This window comes from Pteropus vampyrus, unplaced genomic scaffold, assembly GCF_000151845.1.
Source record: "Pteropus vampyrus isolate Shadow unplaced genomic scaffold, Pvam_2.0 Scaffold48, whole genome shotgun sequence".
NCBI lineage: Eukaryota > Metazoa > Chordata > Mammalia > Chiroptera > Pteropodidae > Pteropus > Pteropus vampyrus.
This window is the reverse complement of record NW_011888829.1, coordinates 7,369,721-7,381,874: the sequence shown is the minus strand read 5'-3', so window position 1 is coordinate 7,381,874 and position 12,154 is coordinate 7,369,721. Positions and strand designations below refer to the sequence as shown.

The following is a 12,154-nucleotide window of genomic DNA, read 5'->3' as shown; positions in this document are numbered from 1 at the left end:
CCAGCTCTCGCACATGTGCACGCACGCACCCGCACGTGCACACACCAGAATGGAAAACAGGCTTTTATATTCCAACGCCACATGCGTTCCAGCCAGGAAGCGAGGCATCTGGTTTTCAGGCAGAGCCACGACTGCCCTCCACACCTCACGGATGCCGATGCTTGTGAGCCGTGCAGAGCGCTAGGGTTTGCAAAGTGCGGTTAGGAGCTGGAAGGAGTCACCCGCCGTCCTTGCCTGACCCCGCCGTGGATTTTCCTATGGCCCACAGAGACACGTTTCAGATTCCCTCCCTCCATTTCCCTCCGGTCAAGGCTGAGCTGCGGCTCCACAACCAGACACATTTGTGGCACGGAGAGCACCGATCCCTTGCTGACATGTGCACTTGGCATGGTCAGTGCTGAGGAGAAAGAGGCCCAGGCAGGGGGCTGCCTGCCCTTAGAAGGAGAAGACGTGCTCCTAGCATCTGAGCCCCTGGCTCCAGTTCCCAGGCTCGCCTGCTGCCTGGTTTAGAGCTTCCTGTAGCATCCGGCCATCCCCGGAATGAAAACATAAGGAAGCCGCGCGTGTTCATTGGAGCAGAGGAGCCTCAATAGGCCTCCGGGGACCACCCATTACTTAGTGCTATTGACGACAGGGCTGGGACTGTTTGTGGCGATTACGGCCTCAAGGCAGGCGGGGTGGTGAGCCAAAGGGGAAATGCCCCACAGAGGCACCTGGTCCCTAGTGTTTTGTTTGTTGTTGTTGTGATCTGTTTTCTGTTATGGGTTTTAAAATTCTGTGTAGATATGTATGGATGTATCATGCACGTATTTTTGATGCTTTATCCCAGTCATAAGATGGAGCCTCTTGGGTCTCCCCTTCTTGCCTAGTGAATGGTGACAGGGCCATTAAGTCAGAGGCTGCATGGGGGGCTAGGGGTAGTAGAGAGAAAGCTTTGGGGCACAGAAGGCAGTCAGCATTCTGCATTCCCCACACGGGGGCTGGAGGAGAAGCAGGGGATGCGCTCTGGACACTGAGTCCAAGGGAGGAGGGGGTCTCCTTCACTAAAGCGGCTGTGGGCTTGCCAACACTAGACAGAGAAGATACCAGCAAAGAACCGGCTTTCCAGTTTAGCAGCTGCACTGGTACCACTTGCTGATGGAGTTGTAACACATCCCAGTGGGATCTGAGCAAGCCGCCCAGCCTGATGGCTTAAGCAAATGGCAGCTGGTGACTTTTTCTGGAGCCCGATGCAGGACTTCCCTGAGTTGTGCAGTGTGCAGCCTGTGGGGCTGTACTCAGCAGCCCTGGCTCTGATCGCGTCCAGGGATTATGTAAGCAAATGAAAGTCAGTCTGCCTCTGTGCCCCCAGCTGCCAAATCTAGGGCAGAGTATGGCCATGACCAACCCCTTTCTTCCCCCCGGGCAGCCAAGGAATGATGGCTTGTTCTTGGAATACAAAGATGATGCTACTAGATGCCTACCAGCAGGGCTAGTCCAGTGCCTGGAACACAGTAAGTACCAGATGAGTATTTATTAAAGGAATAATGAATAAATGGATGAATGAATGAAGGGGAAGAGTGAGTGAGTGTGTGACGGTGGCCTGTTTTCCAAGTGGTAAAAGAGGATGTTGGACCCATGTGTCCGTGTTCCACGGTAGGCAGACAGTGAGCCACCTGGCACAAAGGATGATCCGAACTCCTCAGAAACACAATCGGGGATGTCCATTGCCAGAAATGAAAGCTGTCTTATTGCCCCTCATTCTTCTGACTTTACAACCGGAAAATTAAAGAAACGGGTTGGGAAGACAGACCAGGAGGTCATCATCGCCAGCCACTGCGCATTCCACTAACCAGCTGAGTTCTCTTCCTCCAGCACCGACTGGGCGCCCCCTCTGGGTGGGGCACTGGACTAGGTCATCCAGATACGAAGATAGGTAACCCGAGCCACCACCCTCCGGGGGTTCTCGGCAGGGAAGGCCGATGTGGACCTGCTCAGGGCACTGCAGCATGGTGCCCGTCACATCTGTGAGTCGACGGGGTGTTGGGGGTGGGAGGGAGAGTGAGGGCTGGACTGGAACCCAGAGCTGTGGCTACACCGTGATGCTGGCAGGTAGTTGCCTCCTAGTTGAGTTGCCTCCACTCAGCTCCATCCTTGAAGCTCCAGCGGTCCAAGTGGGCCACTGGCAGTTCCGCTGGGCCACAGCCCTTTCTTTTCCACTAAATGAGTTGTACCGATGGGTTGGACATAGGCTTTCCCCGCCGGCTGAAGTGCTCGGGCAGTGATGATGTGCAGTGGGCGGGAGGATGGTCAAGGGCAGGCAGGAGGCATGCGCTTCACCGATGCCAATACTTTGTCACAGGTTCGCAGACTACAGAAGAGGCATCCTGGGTGTCCCAGTCCTGCAGTCCGTGCAGCCCAGCCCCGCCTCTGATGGGGCACCAGCGGGCAGCAGGGAGGCAGCAACTGCTGTTTTTGGGGGCAATTATCTCAAAAGTTTTGAATGTTCCCCCAAATACTAACATGAGGACAGTGAGCTGGACTCAAGAAAGAGAATACATAGCTTACATAGCTTGCTTTTCACTCACTCGAGCCTGCTATTTTTGTTACCTTTTATACAGAAAAATTGCTGTGTTTCTTGCCGAAACATCAGAAATGTAAAAAAGTAAAATTCTCTGCCCCATCTGCACACCGGTCCTGACGGATGAACCCAGAAGGGTGGGAGCCTGGAGTTGGCAGCTGCGCCCCGGGGCCTGCGGGAAAGAAGCAAGGCCCTGGGTGGCCCGGCCAGCTGGGCTGGGATGGAGGTCAGAGTGTGGACTACGACAGGAGAGCAAGCGATTCCCGGGCACTGAATTGGGTCAGGGGACTGACATGGAAATCTGTCCCTAAGACTCGCTCTTCTCTGCCCGGGGTCCTGCGCTCGACGTGTTGGCCAGAACGCACTTCGCGTCCATGTTCCCCCCACCCTCCTTTCCTCCTTCCTGGCTAGCCACGGCTTCTATCTCCCCGGACTCGACAGGCCGTGCCTCAGGGAAACCAGAGAGGTGGACGGGCTCGGCGTGCTGGAGTTCTCTGCACCGCTTCCTGCACGGCCTCCTCTCGACAGAGGTGTGAGTCACGGAGCTCTACAAGCCGAGCCGAGACCAGGAAAGGCCAAGGTCAGAGGCTGAAGCAGCTGGCTTCTCCCTGCCCCAGGAGCAGTCCCTACCCCAAACCGCCTGGCCACGCTCATGGGATCTCATCCCTGCCAAGGACTCTAAGAACAAGTCCACCTTCAGATCAAGGACAGCGGCCTGGTGTCCTTAGCGGTGTGAGCGGCTGTCTCCGTCGGCCTCATGAGGCTCTGAGCAAGGGCGTATCTAATTCTGTGCTCTGGGTATTGTTGCATATTCATATATGCTTAGTTTTCACAACGGCGGTGAGAAATCAGTAGAGCCCAGGTCTCCTAATCCTAAGTTCTCCTCCCAAGCATGCTCTTCGCCAGATAGGCTCCTTCGGTCTCGCCTACAAAAACAGCACTAAAAATAACTCTCTATTGTGTCCACACCTTGCTATGGACGAGGTGACCCCATTAGAGCAGCTTAGGGAAATGGCCAGTGTCCTCCAGGTGACAGCCTTGCCTGCCTTGGGCACAGTGAGGGACTGGAAAATACCTCAAGGCACCAAATGATCTGAGGCACCAAACCTGGTGACCGTCACCAAGGAATCCTGAGACAGAGTGACTCCTGCTCTGGAGCAGGGCATCTGCCGACCCGTCTGGTAAGAGGCATCTCCTGCAGCTTCCATAGTGAACATCTAAACTTACAGCCGCCTGCTCACTTGTTCATTCAAACACCATTTCCTGAGTGCCCATGGTGTGCCAGGCTCTGTGCCCGTGGGACATTATACAGGGTTAACCAAAGAAACAATAAAATAAAAGCCACAGCCTGTGAAGAGCTGCCTGTGTGGAGCTGTGCAGGACAACGAAGAATCACTGACCTAGCTGACAGGCGTTAGAGGGAGGTGGGCTGGCCAGGAGGGCGTGGGGCAGGTCGGGGCTGCCTGAGCTGAATGCTGAAGGGCCAACAGGCATAGGTGTCTGTCGTACTGTCAGGGGGATGGGCATTCAGGTCCAAAGGCGCCATTTATGTGACATGTCAGGGATCCATGGGTATGTGTCCTTGTGGGAGACAGTGGAGAGGCACATAAAGTTGGGAGAGTGAGTTAAGACCGATCTGGCATGCCATGCTAAGTAAGGCATCTGGGGTTGAGCCGAGGGCTACGGTGACAGGGTGAATGAGAAGGGGTGAGAGAGCCCACTAAAGACAGCTGCCCACAGGGCCTGGGCTCAGGCAGTCGGGGCAGGATGTAGGTGTAAGTGATATTTGGGGGACAGACCAGAGGGTGCTTAGAGACTCAATGCGGGGTAGGAGGTGGGAGCACCATGGTTTCCCCCAGGTTTGTGAGAGGCGTCTGGGGAAAGAGAGTGCGGTTCATCTGTAGGCTGACCTTGGACAGAGACACCGACACCAGGCAGATCACTGGCCTGGCTCCTGGAGGGTCCCCGAGCCATAGCAGTGCCATCCAAAAGGCCAATCCTCCCTGGGTGCACAGCCCCTCGTGAGCTCTGATCCTCGTGGCGTGTGTATGCAGGCAAGAGCACGACACACACACACACGGCTAGAAGCAGGCACACTCTCATGAACACGCACTCACACACACACACACTCATGCGTGCACCTCATTTTACCCGGGGCGGGGACCTTAAAGCTTTACTACAACCCTCCCTGCACTCCAGCCTAGGTCCAGTCTTTCTACCAACATTTCTCCTCAGACTCATCACAGGAAGATTTAGGCGGAGTGGACTTCGAAGGCCAAAGGAGGACAGAGAAGCCCACCAGGCTGGTTAGAACCAGCTGAATCAGCCTTCATGATCCACGAGGAACGGACTTCACGCTAGAAGCCTGCACTCTGCCCCAGGCCACCTTTCCTCACCCCAACGGCACAAAGGCACTGAGAACGTGTTCTCACCAGGAGCACACGCCAGCCTGACACAGGGCCCACTCTACCTCCAAAAGCAGGGGCCCGAGCAGAAGGCTGGAGGAGACATGACCCTACTGCTGCACACCTGTCAACAAACGAGCTCAAAGAGACACCTGGTCCAGAACCCTGAGACCCTCAACACCCAGCCACTGCAAAGTGGGGGAGCATGCATCCATCACAGAGGAGCTGGGAGGCGTGCGAAAGGGTCAGTGTCACTGCAAACAAGGTCAGAAAATTGAGCTGGGAGCAGGAGGGGAGACCAACCAAATACGTTTTATGAAAAAAAAAAATAATAATAATTTTATTATGAGAGCAAGTTCAAAAACACAACACAACTGCACTGTGAAATGTTCTTAAATAGAACTGTGAGTCCGCATTCCAGGCAAACTGTAAAGTCTCTGCAAACTGTAATGCGCCTGCACTGGCTATTTGGGGAAGTCTGGGAGCCAAAAGAAAAAGTAGGCTGTGCTCTGCCACTCGATTCAAGAGAGATGAACTAGAACTTAAGAGACCTCCTTGCATACGGAGCGCAGAGGCTCTGGTGTCACTTTGGCAGTGCACCGGGTCAAAGAAGAGTTACAGAGGCAGGTAGTGAGTGGTGGGAGGAGGAGGGTGACCCTGGCATTCATGTACCTGGCACGGAGAGAAAATTGCCAGCTCTGACTTCCAGAAGCTCCTGCCCACGGCCCTGGGCCCTGCGCCAGCCTCCGAGCACAAAGGACAGACACACTCACAAACCAATTTGCCCCACTCCCACCTTCCAGGGAGAGAGGGAGGCGAAAGAAAAAAGAAGAAAAAAAAATCCCATTATCTTTATCCGTCCTCTCCATCAGGTGCCACGGAAAACACAAACCGGGGAGACAGCTGCTGTGAACTCTTTACAGTTCACTCAGAAGATAGTGTATCTTTTTATTGCATACAGGAATTACTGATTTGAGAAAATATATCCTTTCAGCGGGACTTGAATGGCAAGACAGAGGGGATGGTGGAGTTCCAGGGGCTATTGATGGAGCATCTGCATTAAACCAGAGGAATCTCTGGAGGTCAAGCTCTGCTGAAGGGACTGCGCGGGAGAAAACGCTGTTCTCGCTACCTCCCTGCTGTGTGACCAGGGCCCAAGCACCAAGCCTCTCTGAGCTACGGCTTCTCCTCCGTGCGGTGGACCAGAATGGTACCTATTATTTCCTCTGGGGAGTTTAGGGAGGACACAAAGATCCCTATGGCTCAGAAAGAGGGGTGTCCTGCCTCCTGCTGCCGTGTGAAAATGAGGTACTCCTCCTAGTCACATCCATACTCCCATGTCTGCTGATGAGTTTAGTGATGCCAGAGGGTACCTAGACCCAACACCTGTGGGCGGAAAGAGACACAAACTCCGTGAGACTAGCCCACGCGCAGCAGAGCGGGGTGTCCTTGGCACTGTGCTGTGAGAGCCCCCGAAGGCCCACGGGCCCCAGTACGGTCCCCGCCCCCCACCCTGTGATCTCTCTCTTTCTCTAGATTCCAACAGACTGAAATGAAGGTGGGCTCTGTGTCCTTCACCTTGGCTCCTGTGACCTTGGCTCCTGTGACGGTTAATTTTATGTACCAACTTGGCTGGGCCAAGGCACCCGGATATGTGGTCAAATATTATCCTCAGTGTTTCTGTGAGGGTGTATTTGGGTGCGATCAACATTTAAATGTTGAAAATAAAATGAATTGCCCCCATAATGCGGGTGGATCTCATTCAGTTAGGTAAAGGCCTGAAGAGAACAGAAGACTAACTCTTCCAAATCCCACCCCCCAGCAAGAGGGAATTCTGCCAGCAGACGGCCTTTGGACTTGAACTACAGCACTGGCTCGACCCTGCGTTTTCAGCCGACTGGCAGAAGTTGGACTTGCCGGCCTCCATGTGGTAGACTGAATGTTTGTGTCCCACCACAATTCATATGTTGAAATCCTAACCGCCAATGTGATGGTATTTTGTGGCAGGGCTTCTGGGAGGTGATTAGGTCACAGGGGTGGAGCCCTCATGAATGTGTTCCGTGCCTTTCTGAGAGGGACTCCAGAGGACCCCTTGCCCCTTCCACCATGTGAGGACACAGTGAGAAGGCATCAACTAGAAAGTGATCCTCACCAGATGTTAAATCTGCCAGCTGTTGTTCATAAGCCACCTTAGTTTGTGATATATTATAGCAGCCTGATGGACTAAGACTCCATAATTATGTGAACCAATCCCTTAAAATCAGTCCCCCCTCCCTACCCTCCCATAAATATTATACATACACACTACATATACTTTATCTCTACCTATCATCTATCTATCTATCTATCTATCTATCTATCTATCTATCTATCTATCTATCTATCTATCATCTATCTATCTATCTATCTATCTATCTATCTATCTATCTATCTATCTATCTATCTATCTATCATCTATCTATCATCTATATATCTTTCTACCTATCTATCTACCTATCTATCTTTCTATCTATCATCTATCATCTATCTATCTATCTATCTATCTATCTATCTATCTATCTATCTACCTATCTATCTATCTATCTATCATCTATATATCTTTCTACCTATCTATCTACCTATCTTTCTATCTATCTATCATCTATCATCTATCTATCTATCTATCTATCTTTTTATCTATCTATCTATCATCTATCTATCTATCTATCTATCTATCTATCTATCTATCTTTTTATCTATCTATCATCTATCTATCTATCTATCTTTTTATCTATCATCTATCTATCATCTATCTATCTATCTATCTTTTTATCTATCTATCTATCTATCTATCTATCTATCTATCTATCTATCATCTATCTATCATCTATCCATCTACCTGTTTGTCTACGCAGGTGTATATACACATCCTATCTACCCACATCTGTTTCCCTGGAGAACCTTGACTAACTCAGTTCCCCATCTTGGTTTCTTAATGCCTGAAAAGGTCTGGTGAAAGGCTGGAGGGGGTGGGGGTGGGAGAGCTTCAGTCTAAGGATCAGTGAACACAAATGTCAGGAATGAGGGGCTAGGCCGGGCCAGGGGCCGCAGTGATGATGAAAGGCAGGGGGATTGACTTGGGACAATTACAGAGGTAGCTTAAAATTTCTTTGCTTCCTTCTGAGCTGGCCGGGGACAGGTGTCCTGGCCTCGCCAGGGTCTGACATCAGGAGAGGAAGGCAGTCTTTGCCCAACACCCTCAGCTATGGGAGGAGGAGGCATGGGCGGGTGGGGAGGGATGAAGATGGGGAGGGCTGGCTGTCTTGCTTCTGTCCAGCAAGTGGCTGAGTGAGTCCCCTCCATGCCTCTGTGCTCTGTGTCCCTTAGCATAGATTAATTTTTGATAACAATCACACTTTACATTTGTAAATTGCTTTTAGGCTTTTCAAAGCACTTTCACCGAAACCATGGGGAAACCTCGCCTTGCCTCCCTTTCCCCTCGGGGTCTCGAGGCTGAGTGTGGAAGAAGCATTTGGGTCTCCGAGGAGGCCCTGCTTTCCTTGTTATGCAGTCTCTGGCTTTAGCAGAAAGACGGCCAGGGTGCTGGGGGCAGCTCCAAACCAGGATTTAGTAGAAAAAGAGGATATTCCTCGGAAAAGCACCCATCACAGAAGGGTGAGGAGTGTAGCATGATGCTTCTTTCCCAGGAGAATGGGGGCCTGAGGCTCGAACTTCCTGACACCCCCTCTTTGGCTTCTCCCCTTCATCCATCCCTGCTGTGGAGGCCTTGTCCCCCCCGGGTGGACCCTGAGTCCTCCCAAGCAGCACCTGTGGCAGGAGAGGTGCCCCTTTGTTCTCTTTGTCCCTGAAACATGAATGGCCATGGGGAGCCCTGTGTCACAGGAGACCCAGCCCCCCATGGGAAGCAGGCGGCCCCTTCCAGGCCTGAGTAGCCCCGAGCCTGAGAGAGTGCAACTCTCAGGTCCTGGTTGCTGTTCTGTGCCCTGCCTGGACACGGTGGGCAACGGGAAGTGGCCGCGGCTGTTCGGGATGCTGCCGCCTCCACTCCATGGCTGCGGGAGGCCTGACACCTTTCCGTTAGTGATCTGCTTTACTGGGCTTGCACCCCAGGCCTTTTTAGGCTTTTTATTTTTCTCAAGTTAATAACCATCCCCTACCCCTCCCAGGCTCGAGGCATGCAGATCCCAGGTGGGGGGGCCTTGGCTCGAGTAGCATCAACCAGCGATGAAGTCGTCTCTCCAGGAAACCAAGCGGGCACAGACGGGGCGATCCCTGGATCTGCTTCCACAGGGTGTCCCCTCAGCTTGGGTCGAGAGGACAGTGACGAACACTGGCTCCCGCCCTTCTTGAGATCCATCACTATTTAAGCCACCACAGGATGCCTGTGTCTTTCACCACCCATCTGCCCTTTTTTGGGGGAAGGAAAAGTAGGCATTTCAGTGCAAAAACTGAGTCTTGACACTTCAGGTGGAGACTGACGTGGCTGTCCGCTGCTCCCTGTCCTGGGAAGTCACCCCACTCCTAAGCACCGGAAGGGCACAATTCTATATGCCCGCCTTCCAAACTCAGCTTCCGGCAAGCAGGCTGTTATAACAGCGCCTCCCTTTGGCCCCACTCTGTCCGGGTGATCCTCCCACCCATTTGGCAGGTAAAGACGCTGAGAAGCCAAGAGTGACCCTTGCCGTGGCTCCCACAGAGAAACAAAAGGAATGGTGGATGCTACCCAGCTACCTGAGTAAATTCAGCCCTCCTTGGGAAACCCATTATAGAGCAGCTCCCCCCTTAATTGTCTGGGGTGGGGATACAGGGCCTTCCTTCCCGGTGACCATCTTCTCTCCCAGAGTCTGTAAGAGGTCCCTTCACTGCACCAGTCCGGGCCTTTCACAGCAGGACATGCACGTGCATGCAATCCAGATAACCAACCCGACTCTCGGGACCAGTGTCTCTGGACACACACGTGGACACAGTCACCTGCAACCCACCAACGCAGACTCTCACCTTCCCTCCCTCCCTCCCTTCCGAAACAACATACACAGAAAGACCTCCAACGTGAAGAGGGGCACATGCTCGCCCAAGCTCTCTCCCTGGGCATCAGGGCTCTGGGCACAGGGCCAAACACATCCCTCCAAGAGCCCAGCAAGAGGAGACGGGGTTATAGTGAATCGGTAAGAACTGAGGTGAGTTAGCAGAGCTTCCTGGTCCCGTGTCTTTGGGCATCAGCATTTGGGTGGGGTACCGCGGTGGGAGGGGATGAAAATTTGCTGTGGATTTTGGAAAATAGCACAGATGCCCATCTGTTTTGGATGGCTTAGCTGAAGCCAGCTTAGAGGCCAGATGGATGGATTAGGGGCCCCTGGAGGTCCTCCCACCCCGACGTGCCTCAAACCCCCGGACACAAGCACATACACACGTAAATGGCTTCCTCTCCGTGCCCAGGATCAACAAACAGGCACATACCGTTTCCACACCACTATTGTCCTCGTGACCAGTCACAGCAGTAACCAACACTCACTCCCGTGCACTGTGGGCATCACCCTATTTCACTCTTATAATGAAGCAGGCACTATTATCTCCGTTTTACAGGCAATGAAACTAAGGCCCGGGAAGGTTAAGTAACTTGACCAAGGTCCCACCACTGGGACATGGCAGCTCCAGGACTCAAACCCGGGTGTGTTTGACACTGACCCATGATGCCAAACTGCCTCTCTTCAGCCCTGGCCTTTTCAGAATCTGGGGCTCCCTGCTAGGATTTCTCCAGAAAGATGCCTTATTATACACTCAGGCAAACTGTAACTGGGTCTAAGATGCAGCTGGCCCTAAGTGCCATGCCCTTGTTTACATAGGCTACGCGATCTATTCATGGAACAGTCAGATGAAATGTCATCCTGCTCCCCAGTAGGCTGTCAGAGCTCATTTTTCTCTATTCTTCCTCCATCCTCCATCACTGACCCAGATCCCTCATGCCTTAGGTAGTCAGCAAAAATTAGAGGCGCAGAACAGAGGGGCAGGGCAGAGCCTGGGGGCACCATGAAGGCAGCGTCAAGACCTCGGACCGCACAGACTCAGACTAAATCCCCCTCGCTGCAGATATGACACTTCCGCGCCCACCCCTCAGCTGCGCGACAGACCCCAGAGGCAGTCAGATGGCCAGCAGACTGGAGCTCCCACTCTTGCTTATTGCTTACTAAGTGGCATGAAGGCATACCCTCTGGGCTCCCGGCGGCTGTGCACGCCTGCTCCCTGCGCCCCAGCTCCCCTGGATGCTAAGAAGATCTTCCAAACAGTCTCAGGACAGACGGCCCCTGGGCGGGCAGCCTACTCACCCAGGTCCATGTCTGCAGCTTTGGGCCGGTGGGAGCAGGGCACGTTCTTGAAAATGGCGTCCAGAATCTTCTCCTTGACCTGAGTAATGGTGTCGCAGTTGAGAATCTTCACGGGCACCTCGGGGCTGTTGGTATTGTCTGGGTTGACACAGCTCAGGACCTGGGGGAGGGCAGTGGCAAGAGCTTTGAGACGCCCAGCAGCGTTCCGGGCTCCTGTCCTGACCAGCTCCGCCTCCACAGGTTGGACCAGAGAGGGCTGGGGAGAGCCCAGCCCAAGCGTGTCCCCACCAAGCCCCCTGCCCTTCCCATCCCGCAAGCAGCAGGAAGGTGCCGTAGGTGTCATTGCAGGATCAGGAGCTGCACACTTAACGAATGTCACGAAAATCCTGATTTTTTTCAAAGAGAACAATGTCCAAGTTGGAGGAGGCAGTGAGGGGAAATCTGCATGAGAATGGACACTCATGCACGCACACACTCTCTTACACACACATACTTTCTCTCTTACACACACGTGCACACGGCACCTTCTCAGGCGCACACCCAGACTCACACCCACCTCTGAAACCTCCCGCTTCCATCCATGCGTGTCAGTCTGTCTTTCTTGTCTCTCATACACACACTCACACTAATAGGAATCTGGCTCCTCTCTCAGAAGATTTCATAAGCTTTGATTTTTTTGAGGGTTGCGGGCTGATAGGAGCTTGCAGAGGCTTTAAGAAACATAATGTGTTCTTTAAAAATAAAAAAGCACCCTTTAAAAATTGCAGGTTCGGGCCACCTGAGATCCCTTCCTGGCTCTGAACCTGAAACCTTGTGCTGGGGGAAGAGGCCACCCTGGCTCAGGGCCTCAATTTCTCTTTTTGGAA

The 12,154-nt window shown here is 53.0% G+C and overlaps 1 protein-coding gene across 1 annotated transcript in view; it reads right to left on the bottom strand.

Annotated features, from left to right (window-relative positions):
* The window catches only part of LOC105291679 (plexin-A4), a 101,275-nt gene that overhangs the window by 29,056 nt on the left and 60,065 nt on the right, over positions 1-12,154 (bottom strand). Inside the window, exon 21 of the mRNA XM_023530281.1 lies at positions 11,289-11,448. Coding sequence (XP_023386049.1) covers positions 11,289-11,448 — 160 coding nt within the window. The remainder of the gene's footprint in view (positions 1-11,288; positions 11,449-12,154) is intronic.